The sequence below is a fragment of the Salvelinus fontinalis genome, chromosome 21 (genome assembly GCF_029448725.1).
Source record: "Salvelinus fontinalis isolate EN_2023a chromosome 21, ASM2944872v1, whole genome shotgun sequence".
NCBI lineage: Eukaryota > Metazoa > Chordata > Actinopteri > Salmoniformes > Salmonidae > Salvelinus > Salvelinus fontinalis.
In genome coordinates this window covers 25,599,715-25,627,240 of record NC_074685.1, presented here as the reverse complement: position 1 = coordinate 25,627,240, position 27,526 = coordinate 25,599,715, and the positions used below count along the sequence as shown (strand labels likewise).

General features: G+C 43.2%; 1 protein-coding gene across 1 annotated transcript in view; it reads right to left on the bottom strand.

The window, feature by feature from the left end:
* LOC129818491 (myosin-IIIb-like) overlaps nt 1-27,526 on the bottom strand; it is a 59,829-nt gene continuing 32,303 nt past the window's right edge. Inside the window, exons 9-30 of the mRNA XM_055874435.1 lie at nt 23,566-23,674; nt 22,903-23,019; nt 22,673-22,773; nt 18,639-18,725; nt 17,809-17,874; nt 17,587-17,700; nt 17,035-17,146; nt 12,860-12,903; nt 12,591-12,656; nt 12,294-12,413; nt 10,059-10,144; nt 9,878-9,925; nt 9,698-9,745; nt 7,817-7,908; nt 7,174-7,353; nt 4,529-4,650; nt 4,041-4,234; nt 3,857-3,946; nt 3,537-3,702; nt 2,908-3,279; nt 672-744; nt 1-377 (exon numbers count right to left, since the gene is read on the bottom strand). Coding sequence (XP_055730410.1) covers nt 370-377; nt 672-744; nt 2,908-3,279; nt 3,537-3,702; nt 3,857-3,946; nt 4,041-4,234; nt 4,529-4,650; nt 7,174-7,353; nt 7,817-7,908; nt 9,698-9,745; nt 9,878-9,925; nt 10,059-10,144; nt 12,294-12,413; nt 12,591-12,656; nt 12,860-12,903; nt 17,035-17,146; nt 17,587-17,700; nt 17,809-17,874; nt 18,639-18,725; nt 22,673-22,773; nt 22,903-23,019; nt 23,566-23,674 — 2,415 coding nt within the window. The 3' untranslated portion in view covers nt 1-369. The remainder of the gene's footprint in view (nt 378-671; nt 745-2,907; nt 3,280-3,536; nt 3,703-3,856; nt 3,947-4,040; nt 4,235-4,528; nt 4,651-7,173; nt 7,354-7,816; nt 7,909-9,697; nt 9,746-9,877; nt 9,926-10,058; nt 10,145-12,293; nt 12,414-12,590; nt 12,657-12,859; nt 12,904-17,034; nt 17,147-17,586; nt 17,701-17,808; nt 17,875-18,638; nt 18,726-22,672; nt 22,774-22,902; nt 23,020-23,565; nt 23,675-27,526) is intronic.

Genomic DNA, 27,526 nt, shown 5'->3' with positions numbered 1-27,526 from the left:
TGTGTTAACACTGAAGCATTTTCATGCAGATTTTATTATGATGGGGGGGAGAGAAAAAAAACATGACAACCAGATATCTAAAATGTAAACAAATAACAATATTCAGTAAATCACAGAATGTAAACATTCCCACTGCATAATTTACATTTAAATAAACATAAAACAACAATACAATCAGAAACATAAAGCCCCTTAACACACATAAATTAAAATCATTACAAAATAAAACATAACAAATAAAATACTAGTAAACAAGGAAGTATCTCCTTACAATTTGTTCATGGATAAAGCTTAGACAGAATAAGGCCCAGTTAACTCATTCAGTTGGGGAAAAACAACAAATAGCATTAACTCCCTCCATCCCATGGGTTATGAATCTGCAACAGACACAAAAATAGCATAAGTCAGTGTAAACCACTGCTTGGCTAAATACTTGATTCTGCTTGAAAAGGTGTTGGTTATTTATATGTATATAAAAGACATGCAAGAAGAAAGGCGTGCACACTCAGACTTGCACAACATTATGGTGTGTTGGGTTTTGGGAGGCAGCGTGGGAGCGCAATGAAATGGGAATGAATAGAGCTGACATCATTCCCTATTCTACATGATAAAGACATGTCTAAAAACAATATATTGCACAATGTTATGCCCTGCCCAGAACTATGACCTACCGGTCCTCCTCCAGGACGGGTTGGTGGTACTGTGAGGGATAGAGGAGCTCTGATCCTGGCCATCTGGAAAATTCTGCAGAAACATTTGACCCACGTTAAACAATTTAAAGGCAATGCTACCAAATAATAATTGAGTGTATGTAAACTTCTGACCCACTGGGAATGTGATGAAAGAAATAAAAGCTGAAATAAATCACTCTACTATTATTCTGACATTTCACATTCTTAAAATAAAGTGGTGATGCTAACTGACCTAAAACAGGGAATCTTTATCAGGATTAAATGTCAGGAATTGTGAAAAACTGAGTTTAAATGTATTTGGCTAAGGTGTATGTAAACTTCCGACTTAAACTGTATCAGTCAACTTACCTGGTAAAATAACGGTAAAATAAAAAAATAAAAAAATATATATATATCACGGGCGCAAGGCATATGAACTAACAGGTTATAGAGCAAACACAATTATCACAATACATAGGTTGTAATATGTTTTTTTGTTTTTTTCCCCCAGTGATTTTCCCCACACCGCTATTGTTCATAAAGTCAGTGTCGTCCAAAACAGAGTTTGGTAAGTGACTGCGTCGCTTTGCATGGCCCGGTACCCTGGGCAGGCGGAGACATCTCCTTAGGAGGACCAATAGAATGGTCAAAAATCAGTAAACCCCCAACCACACGGGGCACCGGGGTCTTGGCGACTGGAACCTCTTCTCCAGACAAGACGTGTGGTTAGTACTTGCCCTTTCTTGGGAAATAGCTACTCTAGTGAAAATGGGATTCCATAAAGTTATTCAACAATCTTTGACAGATTGCCAGGATATGGATTACATCCGACTAGTTTCTACTTGGGCTGTCAACCAATCAAACCTGAGACTGGTGTGTTGTTGGTAAGTAGCAGTGGTGTAGTGGCACCTGAGGAAGTGGGTATACTCTAACTTTGCCAAAATTTACCCAAACGGCCCGCCCAGCGAAAGAAAGGCGGTTTTACTTCATATTATGAGGCATGTCTTACCTTGCTTCATAGTAGCCTATATCCAAAATGCACCATAGAAATGTGGAGACAATTATTTTATAAAGACTTTCTCATATGCGTTCTCCTCTTCTATTGGTTTTCTTTCAACTTTCTTTCATTGTCTATCAGTCAAAGGCATTATCCTAGTTATATTAGCAACCCATGATGGTTGTTGCATCTTTAGATCTCCCCTCTTTCTACATTTCCATCTCTGTCCATGAAACCGCTCGCATGAAACCGCTCGCATGAAACCGCTCGCATGAAACCGCTCGCATGAAACCGCTCGCATGAAACCGCTCGCATGAAACCGCTCGCATGAATGGTGAGCATTTTAGAACGGTATTTTTCCGCAAATGTAATTTTGGAACATTTGTGCGCAGGTCTACCGCCGTGTGCACATTGCTGCTCCTAAAATGTGAACACTGGAGCATTCTGACCTGCTCCATCAGCCTTATTAGGGCTCCCGAGTGGTGCAGCGGTCTAAGGCACTGCATCTCAGTGCAAGAAGCGTCACTATAGTACCTGGTTCGAATCCAGGCTTTATCACATCCGGGCGTGATTGGGAGTCCCATAGGGCGGTGCACAATTGTTCTTAAGTGACTTGTCTAGTTAAATAAAGATTACATAAAACAAATACAAATTTGAGAGGAAGATAGGCATAGCTAACATTGTACCTGAAGACAGGTTTGCTCCCTGTTAGTTAGCTAGCTCATAATCATGCAAACCTGATGATATGTTTGATGCATGTTGCCAGCTTGCTTTCAATAATGTTTCAACTCAAACTGGTTAGCTACTGTCCTTCTGTTGTGATTGAATGCCAAAAGCACCCAAGAAACACCCACATCAAACCACACCCACCAAGACAACTCTTGTTTGCCTTCAGTCATGGCCGCTGGCATTTCTTAATGAGCATTGATGCAAAATGAGGTAAAATCAGGAAGTGCAGATGCCCTTTAATGGTTCAACAACACCATATAATGACTGCTATCTATACGCAGATGTACCTACACCAGTTCTAGCAATAGACCAAAATGTACCCAATCAGTTCTATAGACTGACATTTCAAGGTGTGTAATTTCATTGATAAACAATGATAACCTGTATCCAGCATTAATACATAGGCCATTCAACTCGACACCATGTGTCCAACCACACATTAAAGTCTGCCTCTACATCTCTCGCTCCCTCCATTTATCCCTCTTCCCTCTCCTCATCATTGCCTCTCACCTGTTGGATCTGCTGGATCTCCCTCATAGCCAATCGGATGGAAGGATACAACCGGGGGAATGACCTGCTCTTGTGGTCAGTCTCGTCCTCCTCTTCTTCCCCCTCTCCTCTCTCCCCTCTCCTCCCTCCGCGGGCCTCCCCTCCTCCAGCCACGGCCCGGTGTCTTCGGTCAGATATCCGCCTGAGGACAGGTGGTCTCTGGGTCTCCAGGCTGGGGCTCTGCCCGGGGGGCAGGAAGAGCCGCTGGAGCTCCAGGTGGACGGGGTCAGGGGTTGACTCGCCCTCCTCCCCAGACTTGGGGCTCCCGTGGTTGGCTGTAGCCAGGAGGTCCAGGCCCTTCAAGTCCTCGTAGTCTGTGTTCTGGTTACATGTCTGAAACAGCCAATTCAAATTTGCTTACATTAAATCTGGAACAGTCCATGCATGTAGATTGTAAAATACTTGCTATAAGCTTTCTGAACAGCTTAGGGCTCTTCCCAGACTACATAAAATACATAAATGTTTGATGATGCATTGTTACTGTTCAGTATTGCACACAGTTCCTGGCAGACCCTGTTCCAACTGTGGGTATATTCAAGACAGTATTTGACAGGAGCCAGACCCTAAAAGGGGTTTGACCCGATGCTGACCTGTCCACAAGGAGTGCTGAGCAGCTCGTTGAAGGGCTTGATGCCCACCTGGCTGTGGTGTTGCACCAGATCAGGCAGGGAGGGATGAGCCTTATCCTCCCCCAGGATCACATACTTCCCATTAGACTGCATCTCAATCATAAAGTGCCTGCAGCGGTTCGCCCCCCTGACAGCGGATAGACGGAGAGGCCAAGGTCAGAGGGTAAAGGGTACACATAGGTCACAAAGGATGAGGTCCAAACAGGAGGTTAGGGGTTTAATGCCTCGTGTCATTTGGTGGATGAATCTGTTTAAATCCAGTTTGTCATCCTCAGTCTTACTTATATGTTAGTGTGTAGCCCTCCCGGCTCTGTCCCACACGAATCAGAAAACAGCCCACAGGCTTGTCCGTCATCAAATCCTCTGCTTGTCTGTAGAGGAGACATACACAGAGAGACTTAAAACCACAATGAAATCTGAATGAGAATTTGCGTACATGTGCATTTGACATCCTCTTTTACTGACCTGCGTGTAATCATGCCATGGAACCAGCAGGGGAAGGCTCCATTGTGGACCACCTTGCGGGCCTGCGTCTCCTTGAACCAGCGAATGGTGTTCTTCCTCTTCTTGCTCCTCTCCCTGGCTCGCTCCTCTCCCCCTACCTGGCCCACCAGCTCAGCCAGTTCAATATGCACCTCCAGGTTGTCAAAGGGAGTGGCCTGGGAGAGACAGAGGGAACCGTAAATCGTAGGGTCGTTTAAGGCTCAAATTTAGTCATCAAAGACTGGGAGTGGATGTCAGGGTATAGAGTGGGAGATCGATTGCCGAAGGGTACAAGATCAGTCAATAGCATGGTTCCCACCAACATGCTGTCTGTGGGCTAGCCAGTGCTGGCTAGCACCAGAGATATTTAAAACAGAGAGGCTCAACATGAGATGACTTCCTGCAAATTACTTCTTACAGTTCTCAATTAAAATCAAGGTTACCAGTGTAGACTCTTGAGTATGGCTCACCTCAAACTGTTTGCTGCGGGGCCGTGGGACAGGAGCCAGGTGGGTAGCAGTGGGCAGGATAGAGCGAGGCTGGGGCTGTGGCTTCCTTTTCCTGGGTAGGGGCACGGGTGGAGAGAATGGCCCTGAGACACACACACACCCCGGTTAACACAACACTCAAAGCTACACTGGCTGTACAAAACATTAAGAACACCTGCTCTTTCAATGCCATCGACTGACCAGGTGAATCCAGGTAAACGCTATGATCCCTTATTGATGTCACTTTTTAAATCCACTTCAATCAGTGTAGATAAAGGGGAGGAGGCAGGCTAAAGAAGGATGTTTAAGCCTTGAGACAATTGAGACATGGATTGTGTATGTGTGCCATTCAGAGGGTGAATGGGCAAGACAAAAGGTTAAAGTGCCTTTGAATGGGGTATGGTAGGTGCCAGGCAGACTGGTTTGTGTCAAGAACTGCAATGTTGCTGTGTTTTCACGCACAACAGTTTCCCATGTGTATCAAGAATGGTCCACCACCCACAGGACTTGACACAACGGTGGGAAGCATTGGAGTAAACATGGGCCAGCATCCCTGTCGAACACTTTCGACACCCCTGATGAATTGAGGCTGTTGAGGGCAAAAGGGGGTGTAACTTAATATTAGAACAATGTTCTTAATGTTCTGTACACTCAGTGTATTCATACAATGAGTGACAAGGATCATTACACATTCTTGAATGCTGAATTATTGATTTGAGTCAGACTGAAATGTGTTTGTCAACGTGCACAGAGAAGTAGAGAGAGTTTGGAGAAGGCTGGAGGTAAAGAACAAAAATAGAACAGCGTTAGGGAGAAACAGAACAAGTAGGTGAATGTCAGTAAGGGAGATACAGTGCATTCAGAAAGTATTCAGACCCCTTGACTTTTTCCATGTTTCAGCCTTATTCTAAAATGAATGAAATGGTAATTTTTTTCTCTTCATCAATCTTTTGGCAAACGCCAAGCAGGCTATCATGTGCCTTTTACTGAGGAGTGGCTTCTGTCTGACCACTACCATAAAGGCCTGATTGGTGGAGTGCTGCAGAGATGGTTGTCCTTCTGAAAGGTTCACCCATCTCCACAGATGAACTCTGGAGCTCTGTCAGAGTGACCATCGAGTTCTTGGTCACCTCCCTGACCAAGGCCCTTTTCTCCGATTGTCAGTTTGGCTGGGAGGACAGTTCTAGAAAAAGTCTTGGTGGATCCACATTTCTTCCATTTAAGAATGATGGACGCCATGGTGTTCTTGGAGACCTTCAATGCCGCAGACATTTTTTGGTACCTTTCCCCAGATCTGTGCCTTGACACAATCCTGTCTCGGGGCTATACGGGTATTTCCGTCGACCTCATGGCTTGGTTTTTGCTCGGACATTTTTATTTATTTTATTTATTTCACCTTTATTTAACCAGGTAGGCAAATTGAGAACACGTTCTCATTTACAATTGCGACCTGGCCAAGATAAAGCAAAGCAGTTCGACACATACAACAACACATAGTTACACATGGAGTAAAACAAACATACAGTCAATAATACAGTGGAAAATAAGTCTATATACAATATGAGCAAGTGAGGTGAGATAAGGGAGGTGAAGGCAAACAAAATATATATATATAAATAAATAAAAATATAAAAAGGCCATGGTGGCGAAGTAAATACAATATAGCAAGTAAAAAAAACACTGGAATGGTTGGTTTGCAGTGGAAGAAGGTGCAAAGTAGAGATAGAAATAATGGGGTGCAAAGGAGCAAAATAAATAAATACAGTAGGTAAAGAGGTAGTTGTTTGGGCTAAATTATAGATGGGCTATGTACAGGTGCAGTAATCTATGAGCTGCTCTGACAGCTGGTGCTTAAAGCTAGTGAGGGAGATAAGTGTTTCCAGTTTCAGAGATTTTTGTAGTTCGTTCCAGTCATTGGCAGCAGAGAACTGGGAGGAGAGGCGGCCAAAGGAAGAATTGGTTTTGGGGGTGACCAGAGAGATATACCTGCTGGAGCGCGTGCTACGGGTGGGCGTTGCTATGGTGACCAGCGAGCTGAGATAAGGGGGGACTTTACCTAGCAGGGTCTTGTAGATGACCTGGAGCCAGTGGGTTTGGCGACGAGTGTGAAGCGAAGGCCAGCCAACGAGAGCGTACAGGTCGCAGTGGTGGGTAGTATATGGGGCTTTGGTGACAAAACGGATGGCACTGTGATAGACTGCATCCAATTTATTGAGTAGGGTTTTGGAGGCTATTTTGTAAATGACATCACCGAAGTCGAGGATTGGACATGCACTGTCAACTGTGGGACCTTATATAGACAGGTGTGTGCCTTTCCAAATCATGTCCAATCAATTGAATTTACCACAGGCGGACTCCAATCAAATTGTAAAAATATCTCAAGGATGATCAGTGGAAACAGGATGCATCTGAGCTCAATTTCGAGTCTCATAGCAAAGGGTCTGAATACTTTTGTAAATAAGGTATTTCTGTTTTCAATTTTTTTTATAAAAACATTTGTTTTTAAATACATTTTAGAATAAGGCTGTTAACGTAACAAAAAGTAAAAAAAGGGAAGAGGTCTGAATACTTTCCGAATGCACTGTAGGTGAGTAAGAGAGGGAGAGAGGGATATTCTGCTTCCTTACTCTTGTTCTCCTGCTCCATGTCCAGTCGCCTCATCTCCTCCTCCAGCTCCTGCTCCCTCCTCTTCTCCTCCTCCTCCTCCCTGGCTTCTCTCTCTACCCTCTCTCTCTGGGCCTGCCTCTGTCTGTGCACTTCCACCAGCAGGGACAGGTACTTCCTCCTGCAGCGCAGTGAACGGTAGTCTGCAACACACAGCAACAGTGAGAATGTGAAGAGAGAGAGAGATGCAGTGACGAGACATAGAAAGGAGAGAAACATTACTAATGAATGGTATTTGTGATAAAGGACCACATTACAATGCAAAATGATGCTACAGTAAGCACAGGCCATGGAATCAAGATGCCAGACAGTATGCCAGAGAAATCATCATCTATCTTGCAGTGGGGTGAGGGGTCGCAACGCAAAGACTGAAGGTAGCCCTTAAAACTGCATGCATCTTCCTGATGGTAATGTTTGTTTAATCATGTCCCATCATGTTTTCTTTCATTGTTTACTTCAATGATTATAACCTAGTCTACAGACCTGTAAGGGTTTTTACCCTCAGGCCTGAGTTCAAAAGCAGCAACATCTCACAGATGCTAATTAAATTACTTTGACAGACATTTGAGATATTATGTTCCAGAGACTACAGTTTGTGACCCTTACCTTTCTGGATGACAAGTGCTGCCTTGCCAAGTCTCTCTAGCAGCCTGGCCAACTCCTCCTGGTGCCAATACTTAAAGAACATACGAGACGAGCTGCCACAAAAAGAGAGAGACAGTTTAAACAATGTTTATAGATATTGAGCACTATTTGCACAGGGAATTGTTGCATAAAGCACTGTTAAAACAGAGAGAAAATTAGAGAAAGAAAGATTTCCAATCAACTTCAGTACTGTCATTAAGCCATATTCATACACTATATATACAAAAGTATTTGGACACCCCTTCAAATTAGTGGATTCGGATATTTCTGCCACACCTGTTGCTGACAGGTGTATAAAATCGAGCACAAAGCCATGCAATCTCCATAGACAAAACAAACATTGGCTGTAGAATAGCCTTACTGAAGAGCTCAGTGAATTTCAAACGTGGCACCGTCACAGGATTGTCAGTTTGTCAAATGTTTGCCCTGCTAGAGATGCCCCGTTCAACTGTAAATGCTGTTATTGTGAAGTGGAAACGTCTAGGAGCAACAACAGCTCATCTGTCCTCGGTTGCAACACTCACTACCGAGTTCCAAACTGCCCCTGGAAGCAACGTCAGCACAATAACTGTTTGTACGGAGCTTCATGAAATGGGTTTCCATGGCCAAGCAGCCGAACACAAGCCTAATCACCATGCACATGCCAAACGTTGGCTGGAGTGGTGTAAAGCTTGCTGCCAATGGACTCTGGTGCAGTGGAAATTAGTTCTCTGTTGTGATGAATCACTCTTCACCATCTGGCAGTCCGACGGACTAATCAGTTTGGCGGATGCCAGGAGAACGGTACCTGCACCAATGCATAGTGCCAACTGTAAAGTTTGGTGGAGGAGGAATAATGGTCTGGGTCTGTTTTTCCATGGTTTGGGCTAGGCCCCTTAGTTCCAGTGAAGAGAGATCTTAACGCTACAGCATACACATTGTAGACGATTCTGTGCTTCCAACTTTGAGGCAACAGTTTAGAGAAGGCCCTTTCATGTTACAGTATGACAATGCTACCGTGCACAAAGCGAGGTCCATACAGAAAAGGTTTGTCGAGATCAGAGTGGAAGAACTTGACTGGCCTGCACACAGCCCATGGGATGAATTTGAACACCAACTGCGAGCCAGGCCTATTCGCCCAAAATCAGTGCCTGACCTCACTAATGCTCTTGTGGCTGAATGGAAGCAAGTACCTGCAGCAATGTTCCAACATCTAGTGGAAAGCCTTCCCAGAAGAGTGGAGGCTGTTACAGCAGTAAAGGGGTGACCAACTCCATATCAATGCCCATGATTTTGGAATGAGATGTTCAATGAGCAGGTGTCTACATACCTTTGGTCATGTAGTGTAATTTTTGGACATTTCTAAAGAGCCACACAGCAGGAGAAAGTAAGAGCGGGGACCGAGAGGGTGAAAGACTGCAATTGAGATAAAGATCTTTACTCAATATAAACCCTGAGCTGTCCTCACAAGCCAAAGACAACACAGCTGTTAACTGAAGAATGAGCTGTTTTTGACAGACTGATTTTCAGTTGACAGTTTTATAAGACTGAATTTTGCACTAGGCGAGTTGGAACCTGGGAGAATTATTAGTGATGAGTGTTCCCATGTCTCAATGGAGGCAGCCATCCAAATATATTGAAACTGAAATCTAGATCAACTATTCACTGACTTGTTCCTTCCAGCATAAAAACATGAATCATCTGATTGGAATACAGCCTGAATGACAAGCTTGGATTAAGTTATGAAAGCTTTGTTACAGGAAGATTCAGCAGTAAGTAAGTTAGTCTTCTCAGACTGATTGTGGCAAATCATTTTCTAAACCAATTCATTGAACACAACAAGAGCAACTAATGAAGCCTTACCCACACTTCCAGCCATGTATCTCAGTAGTGTTGAGGATGGACATGCAGCTGAAAAAGACACCAACCACACAGGTTAAATTTAATAAGACGGACGAATGTCTACGAAATCACCTAACATGATGTTGGTGTATGTAATCTTTTTTTAATTGCAGGAATGAGTGCAAGTGTCTTTATACATACCTTTCCTTGGTTAGTGGTAAATCTGGCTTGATCAGCAGAATGTTGTACCTGGAGAGGGGAGACAGAAGATTTTAGCATGGTGTGCTGAAAATAAAACTGCAGTGCACAGCAATATCATGCATCCAATTTTTTTGTGTTGGCCAAGATTGCAGTAGCCATGTTACAATTAATGCACACACACCTCTGAGCAAATTCTTTGAACGACGGTCGCCAGGAGAAGCCATCTCTTCGTATCCTGATGGTTTCCAGCAGGCCGTTGTATCTTAGCTGGAAACATTTGAATTATCCTTTGTTGTCATATAATATATGTTCCACATACCCCAAGCAGAATCAGGTGTAATTGATGCCCATATCAGAGACCTACTGAACTTACTTTAACAACTAACTGCAATGTCAAAGCTGAACAGCAGGTGGCGATGTAACAAAGCACAGTTATGATGGTGATAAGGGGGAGGGATTGTTTAAAAAAAAAAAGATTTAACATAGTCTTAACCTAGTCTTGCTTATGGAGGACAAAAGAGCTACAGCAGAGAGCTCAATGATGAACATTGTAAACATCATTCCATTATAACCACATACATATGTAATGAATAAGAAGTTAAATCAGCTTTAACACAGACTACCCACCACAATTTCACATGTATTAACCATTGTTTCTGTTAAACCATTGTCTACCAAACCGCCAACACTGCATTGTACTGTTATATCAGTTCAGGCCTAGACAAACATTTAAAAAGCATTGATTATAGATTATTGTCTAATCTGCTGTCAGATTAGACAGCAGTGTTCACTGATGGTAGGGTATTGACCAGCTTCATTGTTTCATCAGGGCTATACTAAACCTCCCCTGGGGCCAAATCCACTTCCTATTAACACGCCACCCGTCAGTCAGTCAGACACTGACACACTAACCTAGTGCCTAGAAGCTGCTTCTTAGCCAACCACTGATTACCATACTGGGGACTGGGTCTTTTTCATTAGGGCACACTGAAGCAAAACACTTTGCAAAGTGTTCCTATTGGTCAAGTTCAGATAGTTTCAGTCCATTTTCATCCATTTCATGTCTACTGAACACAACCCTCTCTGAAGTTGGCCCAAAACACAATATAGACCGATACTGTGTTAATACAACTTTTCGCATTGAAAACTGTGCACTGTTCACATACACTACCGTTCAAAAGTTTGGGTTCACTGAGAAATGTCCTTGTTTTTGAAAGAAAAGCAATTTTTTGTCCATTAAAATAACATCAAATTGATCCGAAATACAGTGTAGACATTGTTAATGTTGTAAATGACTACTGTAGCTGGAAATGGCTGATTTTTATGGAATATCTACATAGGCGTACAGAGGCCCATTATCAGCAACCATCACTCCTGTGTTCCAATGGCACGTTGTGTTAGCTAATCCAAGTTTATCATTTTAAAAGGATAATTGATCATTAGAAAACCCTTCTGCAATTATGTTAGCACAGCTGAATTTTTTTTTCCTGATTAAAGACGCAATAAAACTGTCCTTCTTTAGACTAGTTGAGTATCTGGAGCATCAGCATTTGTAGGTTCGATTACAGGCTCAAAATGGCCAGAAACAAATAACTTTCTTCTGAAACGCGTCAGTCTGTTTTTGTTCTGAGAAATGAAAGCTATTCAATGCGAGAAATTGCCAAGAAACTGAAGATCTCGTACAACGCTGTGTACTAATCCCTTCACAGAACAGGGCAAACTGGCTCTAACCATAATAGAAAGAGGAGTGGGAGGCCCCGGTGCACAACTGAGCAAAAGGACAAGTACATTAGTGTGTCTAGTTTGAGAAACAGACGCCTCACAAGTCCTCAACTGGCAGCTTCATTAAATAGTACCTGCAAAACTCCAGTCTCAACATCAACAGTGAAGAGGCGGCTCATGGATGCTGGCCTTCTGGGGAGAGTTCCTCTATCCAGTGTCTGTTCTTTTGCCCATCTTAATATTTTATTGGCCAATCTGAGATTTGTCTTTTTCTTTGCAACTCTACAGTGTAGATATTCAACAAAAAAATCTGCCGTTTCCAGCTACAATAGTCATTCACAACATTAACAATGTCTACACTGTTTGTCTGATCAATTTTATTTTCATGGACAGAAAATTTGCTTTTCTTTCAAAAACAAGGACATTTCTAAGTGGCCCCAAACTTCTTAACAGTAGTGTAGCTTTTGTAATGTACAATTTCCTTAACTTTTGAAAGCATTGATTATTCTGAAAAAGGGGTCAAACTGTAAATGCACAAAACGACTGGTGTTATTTCAGGCTTGTGCATCCAGCATAGGAAATAATCTAGCTAAAGGAAATACTGCTACCGATGAAGGCTGCTACCGTCATCGCCAATGTAAGATAGACATGCCTACAGTACATCTAAAATAACATATTAAATATTGGTTCTCACCTGGTCCATGACTATTTTGTTGTCCACCTGATCAGGAAGCTTGCTGCCGTTAGGTTTGATGCAGCGGACAAAGTGAGGACTGGCAACAAACATCTTCTCCATCAGCACAGCCAGAGAGTGCTGAAGGTATGACACACTAACCATTATCTGTGCATATTTATTTTACAGCAGTTCAGTCTATAAGTAGGCATATTTACAGGCGTTTTCAGTATTGTTCATACATCATTTTGAAATCTAACACTCAGAAATAAGACATTTATAAATCCAGATGTGTAACAAAGTCAACGTCCGCCTTACCTTAAACTGTGCCCCCACCGACTGTTTCCTAGTTGAGTTAAAGTTGTCATCTGCCTTTTGCATGAGCTAAAAGAAAAAATATCTTTCAGAATTTAAACCCACATTCTGGCTGTGACTTTTGCACTGTAAGAAAGGTCCAAATATGACCCTGGCTGTTTGGAACCAAAAGTCATTCATGCTACAGAATCTACTGTATATCATATTCTGTTACGTTTGGTGAAATTTTTTCAAACTGGACTTCTGAATATTTTATGATCTACAGTGCCTACCTTGGCTTTGCGTGGCATCAAGGTGCCTGTTCTGGAGATTGTGGCTGAAAAGACATAAAATATGAATCATAAGTGAATATTTGATGCGAGATGCCAGACAGTGATCAATGTTTTAGACTAGAACAATTCTCAAACTGAGTCTGTGAATGCTGTGTTGAGATGAGTACCCATTTATTTATTTTTTTTAAATCCTACATCATTTTCTAAGAAGAGGTCAGGGGGTGTATTTGTCCACAAATCCACATTGGAAACAAGCCCACGGCATTGTGTGTCAGCTCTGATCCATGTTACACATCTTTACAGAACTGATTTAATAGCTACAGTTCAACATTCACGGTGTACACAGACGTAGAGTACCAGTCAAAAGACACCTACTCATTCAAGGGTTTTTATTTATTTAGACTATTTTCTACATTGCAGAATAATAGTGAAGACATCAAAACTATGGAAAAAAAACACATATGGAATTGTATCGTAACCAAAAAAAAAAAGTGTTAAACAAATCAAAATATATTTAATATTTGAGATTCTTCAAAGTAATCACCCTTTGCCTTGACAGCTTTGCACACACTTGGCATTCTCTCAACCAGCTTTATGAGGAATGCTTTTCCAAGAGACTTGAAGGAGTTCCCACATATGCTGAGCACTTGTTGGCTGATTTTCCTTTACTCTGCAGTCCAACTCATCTCAAACCATCTCAAATTGAGTTGACATCGAGTGATTGTGGAGGCCAGCTCATCTGATGCAGCACTCCATCACTCTCCTTGTTGGTCAAATAGCCCTTACACAGCCTGGAGGTGTGTTTTGGGTCATTGTCCGGTTGAAAAAGAAAATTATAGTCCCACTAAGTGCAAACCAGATGGGATATCGCTGCAGAATGCTGTGGTAGCCATGCTGGTTGTGTGCTTTGAATTCTAAATAAATCACAGACAGTGTCACCAGCAAAGCACCCCCACACCATCACACTTCCTCCTCCATGCTTCACGGTGGGTACCACACATGTAGAGATCATCCGTTCACATACTCTGCATCTCACAAAGACACAGCGTTTGGAACCAAAAATCTCAAATTTGGACTCATCAGACCAAATGACAGATTTTCACTGGTCTAATGTCCATTGCTCATGTTTCTTGGCCCAAGCAAGTATCTTCTTCTTACTGGTGTCCTTTAGTAGTGGTTTCTTTGCAGCAATTTGACCATGAAGGCCTGATTCATGCAGTCCCCTCTGAACAGTTGATGTTGAGATATGTCTATTAATTGAACTCTGAAGCATTTATTTGGGATCCAATTTCTGAGGCTGGTAACTCTAATGAACTTATCCTCTGCAGCAGAGGTAACTCTGGGTCTTCCTTTCCTGTGGCGGTCCTCATGAGATCCAGTATCATCATAGCGCTTGATGGTTTTTCCGACTGCACTTGAAGAAACTTTCAAAGTATATAACATTTTCTGGATTGACTCACCTTCATGTCTTAAAGTAATGATGGACTAATTTCTCTTTGCTTATTTGAGCTGTTATTGCTATACTATGGACTTGGTCTTTTACCAAATAGGGTTATCTTCTGTATACCATCCCTACCTTGTCACAATACAACTGAATGGCTCAAAAGCATTAAGAAGGAAATAAATTCCACAAATGTACTTTTAACAAGGCACACCTGTTTGTTGAAATGCATTCCAGGTGACTACCTCATGAAGCTGGTTGAGAGAATGCCAAGAGTGTGCAAAGCTGTTATCAAGACAAATGGTGGCTACTTTGAAGAATCTCAAATATACACTGCTCAAAAAAAGAAAGGGAACACTTAAACAACACAATGTAACTCCAAGTCAATCACACTTCTGTGAAATCAAACTGTCCACTTAGGAAGCAACACTGATTGATAATAAATTTCACATGCTGTTGTGCAAATGGAATAGACAAAAGGTGGAAATTATAGGCAATTAGCAAGACACCCCCAAAAAAGGAGTGATTCTGCAGGTGGTGACCAAAGACCACTTCTCAATTCCTATGCTTCCTGGCTGATGTTTTGGTCACTTTTGAATGCTGGCGGTGCTCTCACTCTAGTGGTAGCATGAGACGGAGTCTACAACCCACACAAGTGGCTCAGGTAGTGCAGTACATCCAGGATGGCACATCAATGCGAGCTGTGGCAAAAAGGTTTGCTGTGACTGTCAGCGTAGTGTCCAGAGCATGGAGGCGCTACCAGGAGACAGGCCAGTACATCAGGAGACGTGGAGGAGGCCGTAGAAGGGCAACAACCCAGCAGCAGGACCGCTACCTCCGCCTTTGTGCAAGGAGGTGCACTGCCAGCGCCCTGCAAAATGACCTCCAGCAGGCCACAAATGTGCATGTGTCTGCTCAAACGGTCAGAAACAGACTCCATGAGGGTGGTATGAGGGCCCGACGTCCACAGGTGGGGGTTGTGCTTACAGCCCAACACCGTGCAGGACGTTTGGCATTTGCCAGAGAACACCAAGATTGGCAAATTCGCCACTGGCGCCCTGTGCTCTTCACAGATAAAAGCAGGTTCACACTGAGCACATGAGCACACGTGACAGACGTGACAGAGTCTGGAGACGCCGTGGAGAACGTTCTGCTGCCTGCAACATCCTCCAGCATGACCGGTTTGGCGGTGGGTCAGTCATGGTGTGGGGTGGCATTTCTTTGGGGGGCCGCACAGCCCTCCATGTGCTCGCCAGAGGTAGCCTGACTGCCATTAGGTACCGAGATGAGATCCTCAGACTCCTTGTGAGACCATATGCTGGTGCGGTTGGCCCTGGGTTCCTCCTAATGCAAGACAATGCTAGACCTCATGTGGCTGGAGTGTGTCAGCAGTTCCTGCAAGAGGAAGGCATTGATGCTATGGACTGGCCCGCCCGTTCCCCAGACCTGAATCCAATTGAGCACATCTGGGACATCATGTCTCGCTCCATCCACCAACGCCACGTTGCACCACAGACTGTCCAGGAGTTGGCGGATGCTTTAGTCCAGGTCTGGGAGGAGATCCCTTAGGAGACCATCCGCCACCTCATCAGGAGCATGCCCAGGACCCCACGACATGACTGACCCATCGCCAAACCGGTCATGCTGGAGGATGTTGCAGGCAGCAGAACGTTCTCCACGGCGTCTCCAGACTCTGTCACGTCTGTCACATGTGCTCAGTGTGAACCTGCTTTCATCTGTGATGAGCACAGGGCGCCAGTGGCGAATTTGCCAATCTTGGTGTTCTCTGGCAAATGCCAAACGTCCTGCACGGTGTTGGGCTGTAAGCACAACCCCCACCTGTGGACGTCGGGCCCTCATACCACCCTCATGGAGTCTGTTTCTGACCGTTTGAGCAGACACATGCACATTTGTGGCCTGCTGGAGGTCATTTTGCAGGGCACTGGCAGTGCACCTCCTTGCACAAAGGCGGAGGTAGCGGTCCTGCTGCTGGGTTGTTGCCCTCCTACGGCCTCCTCCACGTCTCCTGATGTACTGGCCTGTCTCCTGGTAGCGCCTCCATGCTCTGGACACTATGCTGACAGACACAGCCAACCTTTTTGCCACAGCTCGCATTGATGTGCCATCCTGGATGAACTGCACTACCTGAGCCACTTGTGTGGGTTGTAGGCTCCGTTTCATGCTACCACTAGAGTGAGAGCACCGCCAGCATTCAAAAGTGACCAAAACATCAGCCAGGAAGCATAGGAACTGAGAAGTGGTCTGTGATCACCACCTGCAGAATCACTCCTTTTTTGGGGGTGTCTTGCTAATTGCCTATAATTTCCACCTTTTGTGTATTCCATTTGCACAACAGCATGTGAAATTTATTGTCAATCAGTGTTGCTTCCTAATTGGACAGTTTGATTTCACAGAAGTGTGATTGACTTGGAGTTACATTGTGTTGTTTAAGTGTTCCCTTTATTTTTTTGAGCAGTGTATTTTGATTTGTTAAACACTTTTTTGGTTACTACATGATTCCATGTGTGTTATTTCATAGTTGTGATGTCTTCACTATTATTCTACAACGTAGAAAAAAGTTCAAATAAATAAAAACCCTTGAATGAGTAGGTGTGCCCAAACTTTTGACTGGTACTGTACATAAATCAGCGATTGTGAAGTCATAAAAACATGGGTCATTTCTGGCAAAGTGCAGAGCTGTTGAATACAGAAACATTCAGATTCCCTCATGTACCTGCGAAGAGGAGACTAAGTAGGGGCGTGACACTGTTAATGAAGAGGCTTCTGATGCTGGCTGGGATGGTGTCTCTGTTCTTCTCTAGGAAGCCTAGTCCATTATACTGGACCTGGACACAGAAAGGAGAGAATTAGCTATGCTTCATAACCACACTCATAATGAGTTATAATGCAGTATAGTATAGTATAGATGCAGTTATAAACACACATAACTCTTAGTGCATTATACAAGTAACTGTCCAGTGAAAATCTCACTTTTAAGAGTTAATATTAAAACGTTAACTCATACACAAATAATGTTGTTGACTCATCCTATACTCGTATTTGTGCCCAGAGCACAAATCCTGAGAAGGATGAGCTGGCCAATCAGCGGTCTACTTGAATATTTGCATGAATATCTTTAAAGACCGGTGTGCGCCCACATCATTACATTCGCAGAAAAGCTGCTTTTTAACATAATTAATTACAGATCAAATTTTATAGAAAACTGGAAACTGGACAGTTAGATTAACTATTATTATAATAACGTAATGTATGAATGTAACCTCACCTTCCCAGCATAGTGAACCACGGTAAAGAGGGGGCTATGACTACGGACCACCTCATAGTGGGGGCTGCTTTTAAATTTACTGTTCAACTTGTCCACAAAGTCTCTGTCTGATGCCTGAGGGCACAAATATTGAAAAGAAATTAGAATGAATACATATACATTAAGACAAAGATGTAGGGAAGGGTAATTTCCCCAAAAACTGTATGGAGACCAGTTAGGTACCTGGGGAAAGGCACTCTGCTCATCCAGGAGAGAAAGGATTCCAATGGGTTTAGTGAGGAACAAGTCCTGCGGGAGAGAAGCACATCAAATTAATTTGTTGTATATGAGACAAGGAAAAACACCTAAACAAATACATTCCTTTACTGTGAAAATTCATATTTGAGTTAATCTTGCCAACTGATAACTGGATGAAACATGGTACACAACTACATGACTTTAAAACATGCCTTCTCACAGTACAAGGATAATATATTTTAGTCCTATCCTGAAAACCTTGTTCCCCGATCTTTATTGACTATGGCCCCTGCACTGTAAAATGCTCTACAAGTTGTATAGTGCTCTGTGGGCATTAAGACAGAGTGGGTACACAGAACAGGACCCGTGGATCCAGGTTGTGCATTACTCACCCTAGAACCAATCCTAACTCGAGTTAGAATCCTTCCCACAACAACGAATGTGTCCATCTTATCCCAAAGCTTACAGACTGGCTGTACTCATACCTTCAGCATTGGACAGGGACACTATTCTCAGCCAAATTAAACCAGTGGCTTCCATATAGACAGATGATGATGCCACAGGCTAAAAGCAGAAGTGCCCATTAAGCTCCTGGTATGTGACTGAACACTGCCCCGTCAGCATTACCCCTTCCTGGGGTCTCGGTCACTTTGTTCTGTTCTGTCTGGCAGACTCACACTGTGTTTAAACAACCAGTCTGTGTTATTACTGAGAGAGGTGGGAGGGGAATGGAGTGTGTAAAAGGGGGACAGAAAAAAGGTTGAGAGAGAAAAAGAGTACTAAGTGATGAGAAACGAGAGGAAATGTATTTTTACCAGGATAGGCTTGTTGTCTTTGAAGGAAATGGATTCCCACTCGATGCCCTCCTCCTTGTATTCATTCTGTTCCATCAGAAAGATGTGCTGCAGGACAACAAATACATACGAAGACGTATGAACGAAAAATACAATTACAACAGGTATTCACACTTTCTTTCAGAAGTGCTTTGGTCACAGGAGAACATCTTCATAGGATCAAATCGGCTTTGCCTAATCATTTCATTAGAAGATGGCACATTCAATTGTGTGTGGCCTTCAGTCACAAAATTGCCATAAGAAGCCTTATGCATTTAATTACACTGAACCAAAATATAATTGCAACATGTAAAGTGTTGGTCCCATGTTTCATGAGCTGAAATAAACACCCAGAAATGTTCTGTACGCACAAAAAGCTATTGCTCTATTTGTTTATATCCCTGTTAGTGAGCATTTCTCACCTGATATGTGTGGCATATCAAGACGCTGATTAAACAGCATGGTCATTACTCAGGTGCACCTTATGCCCTCGACAATAAAAGGCCACTCTAAAATGTGCAGTTTGTCATACAACACAATGCCACAGATTTGTCAAGTTTTGAGGGAGCGTGCAATTGGCATGCTGACTGCAGGAATGTCCACCGGAGCTGTTGCCAAATCATTTTATGTTAATTTCTCTACCATAAGCCACCTCAAACGTTGTTTTAGATAATTTGGCAGTATGTCCAACCGGTCTCACAACCACATGTAACCACGCTAGTCCAGGAACTCCACATCCAGCTTCTTTACCTGCGGGATCATCTGAGACCAGCCACCCGGACAGCTGATTAAACTGAGGGTTTGTACAACCAAAGAATTTCTGCACAAACTGTCAGAAACCGTCTCAGTGAAGCTCATCTGCGTGCTCATTGATCTCACCAGGGTCTTGACCTGACTGCAGTTCAGTGTCGTAACCAACTTCAGAGAGCAAATGCTTACCTTCGATGGCCACTGGCACGCTGGAGAAGTGTGCTCTTCATGGATGAATCCTGGTTTCAACTGTACCGGGCAGATGGCAGATGTGGGCGTCATGTGGGCCAGCAGTTTGCTGATGTCAACATTGTGAACAGAGCGCCCCATGGTGGTGGTGGGGTTATGATATGGGCAGGCATAAGCTACGGACAATGAACACAATTGCATTTTATCGATGGCAATTTGAATGCACAGAGATACTGTGACGAGAACCTGAGGCCCATTGTGGTGCCATTCATCCTCCCCATGTCCACATGTCGCAAGGATCTGGTCACAATTTCTGGAAGCTGAAAATGTCCCAGGTCTTCCATGGCCCGCATACTCACCAGCCATGTCACCAATTGAGCATGTTTGGGATGCTCTGGATCGACACGTACGACAGCGTGTTCCAGTTTCCGCCAATATCCATCAACTTCACACCGCCATTGAAGAGTAGTGTACAACATTCCACAGGACACAATCAACAGCCTGATCAACTCTATGCGAAGGAGATGTGTTGCGCTGCATGAGAAAAATGGTGGTCACACCAGATACTGACTGGTTTTGTGATTCATGCCCCTACCTTTTTTTAAGGTATCTGGGACCAACAGATGCATCTCTCTATTCCCAGTCATGTGAAATCCATAGATTTGTTTCATTTGACTGATTTCCTTATATGAACTCTAACTCAGTAAAAAAATTGAAATTGATGCATGTGCAGTTTATATTTTTTGTTCAGTGTAAATAATGTAGTCCACTCCAATAGAATGACAGCACAAAACATTAAGAACACCTGCTCTTTCAATGACATGGACTGACCAGATGAATCCAGCTGAAAGCTATGATCCCTTGTTGATGTAACTTTTTAAATCCACTTCAAATCAGTGTAGTTGAAGGGGAGGAGGCAGGTTAAATAATGATTTTTAAGCCTTGAGACATGGATTGTGTATGTGTGCCATTCAGAGGGTGAATGGGCAAGACAAAATATTTAAGTGCCTTTGAACAGGGTATGCTGCTGGGTTTCTCGCGCACAACAGTTTCCTGTGTCTATCAAGAACGGTCCACCACCCAAAGGACATCCAGCCAACTTGACACATCTGTGGGAAGCATTGGAGTCAACATGGGCTAGCATCCCTGTGGATCGCTTGATACCTTGTAGAGTCGATGCCCGGACGAATTGTGGCTGTTCTGAGGGCAAAGGGGCGGTGCAACTCAATATTAGGAAATTGTTCTTAATGTTTTGTACACTCAGTGTATAATGCAGTGTAGTGATCCGACAACGATAAATAATCATAAGCAGATTTCTACCTCCACCCCAGTGAAGCATTCAAAAGCTGCAAATGACAGAGTGGAATATGTGCTGCCATTTGAGAAAGCGGAACAAGAGATTAAACACAGATCCCCTATCATATAAACATTTTGTATACCAAAAAGAACAGGGGTTAAGGGAGATTTCATGGCTGGTGGTGATGAGGCCTCACGTTTCAGTCCTAAGGGAGAAAGTAAAACCGGCGCTTCCTGATCTGGTGTCATGTTGATCAATGTGCAAGTCAAGTATATCAGGAAATCTACTAAAAAAAGGTTTGTGGGCATTTGTTGGATTTTTTCCTTCTTGTGGCATTTGTATCAAATACTGTTTGTGGGACTTGTGGACAATACTTTTGAACCGATATACTCAGTGCTCACATGGTTCTGAAAAAAGGCTCAACAGGTAAATTGTGTAATATTAACTAGTAGAGCATGGTGCTCCAAACTACAGCAGCATGACTAGTAAAAATAAGCTTTAACTCTTTAACTCCAGAATCACATGCATATGTACAGTGTCTTCAGAAAGTGTGCATACCCCTTGACTTATTCCAAGATTTGTTGGAATAAGAGCCTGAACTGAAAATTGATCAAATATGTTTTTTTCCCACCTATCTACACACAAAACTCAAGGTTTGCAAATGTATTAAATTAAATACAGAAATAGGACATTTACATAATTATTCACACCCCTGAGTCAATACTTTGTAGAAGCAGCTTTGGCAGCAATTACAGCTGTGAATCTTTCTGGGTAAGTCTCTACGAGCTTTCCACACCTGAATTGTGCAACATTTGCCAATTATTATTTTCAAAATTCTTCAAGCTTGGTAGGAATTGGTTGTTGATCATTGCTAGACAACCATTTTCAGGTCTTGCCATAGATGTTCAAGTGGTCACTCAGGAACATTCACTGTCATTTTGGTAAGAAAACCTAGTGTACATTTGGCCTTAGGCTATTGTCCTGCTGAAAGGTGAATTAATCTCCCAGTGTCTGGTGGAAAGCAGACAACCAGCTTTTCCTCTAGGATTTTACCTGTGTTTAGCTCCATTCCGTTTCTTTTTTACTCCTGAAAAACATCCCAGTCCTTAATGATACCCTTAACATGATGCAGCCACCACTATGCTAGAAAATATGGAGACTGGTACTCAGTAATGTGTTGTGTTTGCCCCAAACATAAGGCTTTGTATGCAGAACATAAAGTACATTTCTTAGCCACTTTTTTTGTAGTTTTACTTTAGTGCCTTATTGCAAACAGAATGTATGTTTTGGAATATTTGTATTCTTTACAGGCTCACTTCTTTTAGGTTAGTATTGTGAAGTAAACACAATGTTTTTGATCCATCCTCAGTTGTCTCCCATCACAGCCATTAAATCACAAATATAATTCCACTGACATTATGGGGTATTGTGTGTAGATCAGTGACACAACATCTACATTTTAAATTCAGGCTATAACATAACAAAATGTGGAAAAAGTCAAGGGGTTTGAATATTTTCGGGCCTAATTCATTTTTCTGAAGCCTTTCACTGAATATGCATTTATAGCCATTTCAAAAAGCAGAACCTATTGTAGACTATGTTCACAATTTTCCTGTTCCTCTACTAATACTAAATAAAGAGACAAGCTGGCCACATGTTTCTGTTAAATGTTTGGTTCTCAAGTTAATAAACCCTACAGGCTGTCATTTTATGGGACTTAAATAGAGAAACACCCTAGATTACAGGGCTACTTCCTTGTGGCAATGATATTTACACTTACATGGTTAAAGAAGTACTGCAGCTGTTCATTGGCCAGGTTGATGCAGAGCTGCTCAAAACGGTTAACAGCAAAATTCTCAAACCCAAAGATGTCGAGGATACCTGTATTATAGAACAAGAAAATAGAACAGTCAATCTGACATCGACCATCTCTGCTTGCGATGAAGAAAACATATGAAGAGTTTAGGAATTTTATTACATTTGAAGCCTTAAGTTTCCCTTGAAACTCACCTATTTCACTGAGCTCAACGTCAAAGTCAACGTTGGGAGCCAGCAGTTCGTTAACTTTACTGACGATCCAGCCGAATACTCTCCCATAAGCCACTTTGGCGATGGAGTCCCTGGCATCTGCAGATAAATACACAACATATTAATGGAGTCAAGCGCTCTTGAAAACATTAATAGCATTTCCATATTGAGCTTTTTTTCCACTCCCATTGATGCTAAAAGCTGTCTCTATTTGCACTAGTTGGTCAGCCAAACATGGGCCTTATTTAACACTCTAGGAGGAAGTTGTGGTCAGCTTACCCTCCCTAAATCCCAGCCTTAACCATTAGGGTGAAAACTCAAAGCTGTCCAAGTACCTCAAGGACATGCCTGGTTGGCACTAGTAATAAGCACTAAAGACATGCCACATTTATTGTACAAAACCGTATCCTGTTTTGTTCATACTTGTGTTCTAGCATTGTCAGGTATGTAGCTACATAAACATTGTGTTCTCCAGTTTCATGGAAAGACCCAGTGAAAGAGGAAACCGGACCCACTATTAACCACCATGGAACAGTTAGTATCCATGGTGGTTAATAGTAACCCAGGCCTTCCTTCGTAATGGCTAAGGTGATGGTGGTAGGGAAAGTTGATCCCGGACCAGTGCTTGAGTGTTTTTCTCCTTACCCTCAGCCTGCTGCTGGTTGTGCAGCCTGCGGATGGCCTCTCCTCTCGTCACAGACAGAGTACAGGTCAGACTCCTCAGCAACTCCTCCTCCTGCACCCCAAACTGACCCTGAGAAGGCAAACACACACAAATATTAATCACACAAAAACATAGACCTAAATAGAAAGTGCACAAAGCAGACAAGTTCTATTTTACACAACAACAAAAAAACACTCCAAAAATAAAATCACTGCTAGGTTCATAAATTAACACTTAAACGTTTAGACCACTGATATAAAGTGATACACTGGTATAGTGCGTGACTCACATTTCAACCAAAAGCAACCTCCATGCTAGCCCCAAGGCCCCTCTAACCCAGACGTGGCCCTACTGAACTTTTTTTTTTTTTCTCCACCTTTATTTAACCAGGTAGGCAAATTGAGAACACGTTCTCATTTACAATTGCGACCTGGCCAAGATAAAGCAAAGCAGTTCGACACATACAACAACACATAGTTACACATGGAGTAAAACAAGCATACATTCAATAATACAGTGAAAAATAAGTCTATATACAATATGAGCAAGTGAGGTGAGATAAGGGAGGTGAAGGCAAACAAAATATATATATAAATAAATAAAAATATAAAAAGGCCATGGTGGCGAAGTAAATACAATACAGCAAGTAAAACAAAAAACACTGGAATGGTTGGTTTGCAGTGGAAGAAGGTGCAAAGTAGAGATAGAAATAATGGGGTGCAAAGGAGCAAAATAAATAAATACAGTAGGTAAAGAGGTAGTTGTTTGGGCTAAATTATAGATGGGCTATGTACAGGTGCAGTAATCTATGAGCTGCTCTGACAGCTGGTGCTTAAAGCTAGTGAGGGAGATAAGTGTTTCCAGTTTCAGAAATTTTGTAGTTTGTTCCAGTCATTGGCAGCAGAGAACTGGAAGGAGAGGCGGCCAAAGGAAGAATTGGTTTTGGGGGTGACCAGAGAGATATACCTGCTGGAGCGCGTGCTACGGGTGGGCGTTGCTATGGTGACCAGCGAGCTGAGATAAGGGGGGACTTTACCTAGCAGGGTCTTGTAGATGACCTGGAGCCAGTGGGTTTGGCGACGAGTGTGAAGCGAGGGCCAGCCAACGAGAGCGTACAGGTCGCAGTGGTGGGTAGTATATGGGGCTTTGGTGACAAAACGGATGGCACTGTGATAGACTGCATCCAATTTGCTGAGTAGGGTTTTGGAGGCTATTTTGTAAATGACATCACCGAAGTCGAGGATTGGTAGGATGGTCAGTTTTACAAGGGTATGTTTGGCAGCATGAGTGAAGGATGCTTTGTTGCGGAATAGGAAGCCGATTCTAGATTTAACTTTGGATTGGAGATGCTTGATGTGAGTCTGGAAGGAGAGTTTACAGTCTAACCAGACACCTAGGTATTTGTAGTTGTCCACATATTCTAAGTCAGAGCCGTCCAGAGTAGTGATGTTGGACAGGCGGGCAGGTGCAGGCAGCGATCGGTTGAAGAGCATGCATTTAGTTTTACTTGTATTTTAGAGCAATTGGAGGCCACGGAAGGAGAGTTGTATGGCATTGAAGCTCGCCTGGAGGGTTGTTAACACAGTGTCAAAAGAAGGGCCAGAAGTATACAGAATAGTGTCGTCTGCGTAGAGGTGGATCAGAGACTCACCAGCAGCAAGAGCGACATCATTGATGTATACAGAGAAGAGAGTCGGTCCAAGAATTGAACCCTGTGGCACCCCCATAGAGACTGCTAGAGGTCCGGACAACAGACCCTCCGATTTGACACACTGAACTCGATCAGAGAAGTAGTTGGTGAACCAGGCGAGGCAATCATTAGAGAAACCAAGGCTGTCGAGTCTGCCGATGAGGATGTGGTGATTGACAGAGTCAAAAGCCTTGGCCAGGTCAATGAATATGGCTGCACAGTACTGTTTCCTATCGATAGCGGTTAAGATATCGTTTATGACCTTGAGCGTGGCTGAGGTGCACCCATGACCAGCTCTGAAACCAGATTGCATAGCGTAGAAGGTATGGTGGGATTCGAGATGGTCGGTAATCTGTTTGTTGACTTGGCTTTCGAAGACCTTAGAAAGGCAGGGTAGGATAGATATAGGTCTGTAGCTGTTTGGGTCAAGAGTGTCCCCCCCTTTGAAGAGGGGGATAACCGCAGCTGCTTTCCAATCTTTGGGAATCTCAGACGACACGAAAGAGAGGTTGAAAAGGCTGGTAATAGGGGTGGCAACAATTTCAGCAGATCGTTTTAGAAAGAAAGGGTCCAGATTATCTAGCCCGGCTGATTTGTAAGGGTCCAGATTTTGCAGCTCTTTCAGAACATCAGCTGACTGTATTTGGGAGAAAGAGAAATGGGGAAGGCGTGGGCGAGTAGCAGAGGGGAGGCCAGTGCTGTTGACCGGGGTAGGGGTAGCCAGGTGGAAAGCATGGCCAGCCGTAGAAAAATGCTTGTTGAAATTCTCAATTATAGTGGATTTGTCGGTGGTGACAGTGTTTCCTATCTTCAGTGCAGTTGGAAGCTGGGAGGAGGTGTTCTTATTCTCCATGGACTTTACAGTGTCCCAGAACTTTTTTGAGTTTGTGTTGCAGGAAGCAAATTTCTGCTTGAAAAAGCTAGCCTTGGCTTTTCTAACTGCCTGTGTATACTGGTTTCTAGCTTCCCTGAAAAGTTGCATATCACGGGGGCTGTTCGATGCTAATGCAGAACGCCATAGGATGTTTTTCTGTTGGTTAAGGGCAGTCCGGTCAGGAGAGAATCAAGGGCTATATCTGTTCCTGGTTCTAAATTTCTTGAATGGGGCATGCTTATTCAAGATGGTGAGGAAGGCATTTAAAAAAAATATCCAGGCATCCTCTACTGACGGGATGAGATCAATATCCTTCCAGGATACCTCGGCCAGGTCGATTAGAAAGGCCTGCTCGCTGAAGTGTTTCAGGGAGCGTTTGACAGTGATGAGTGGAGGTCGTTTGATCGCTGACCCATTACGGTTACAGGCAATGAGGCAGTGATCGCTGAGATCTTGGTTGAAAACAGCAGAGGTGTATTTGGAGGGCAAGTTGGTTAGGATGATGTCTATGAGGGTACCCGTGTTTACGGAATTGGGGTGATACCTGGTAGGTTCATTGATAATTTGTGTGAGATTGAGGGCATCAAGCTTAGATTGTAGGATGGCTGGGGTGTTAAGCATGTTCCAATTTAGGTCGCCAAGCAGCACAAGCTCTGAAGATAGATGGGGGGGCAATCAGTTCACATATGGTGTCCAGAGCACAGCTGGGGGCAGAGGGTGGTCTATTGCAGGCGGCAACAGTGAGAGACTTGTTTTTAGAGAGGTCGATTTTTAAAAGTAGAAGTTCAAATTGTTTCGGAACAGACCTGGATAGTAAAACAGAACTCTGCAGGCAATCCTTGCAGTAGATTGCAACACCGCCCCCTTTGGCCGTTCTATCTTGTCTGAAAATCTTGTAGTTAGGGGTGAAAATGTCAGAATTTTTGGTGGTCTTCCTAAGCCAGGATTCAGACACGGCTAAAACATCTGGGTTGGCAGAGTGTGCTAAAGCAGTGAACAAAAACTTAGGGAGGAGGCTTCTAATGTTAACATGCATGAAACCAAGGCTATTACGGTTACAGAAGTCATCAAAAGAGAGCGCCTGGAGAATAGGAGTGGAGCTAGGTACTGCAGGGCCTGGATTCACCTCTACATCACCAGAGGAACAGAGGAGGAGTAGGATAAGGGTACGGCTAAAAGCTATGAGAATTGGTCGTTTAGAACGTCTAGAACAGAGAGTAAAAGGAAGTTTCTGGGGGCGATAAAATAGCTTCAAGGAATAATGTACAGACAAAGGTATGGTAGGATGTGAATACATTGGAGGTAAACCTAGGTAATGAGTGATGATGAGAGAGATATTGTCTCTAGAAACATTATTGAAACCAGGTGATGTCATCGC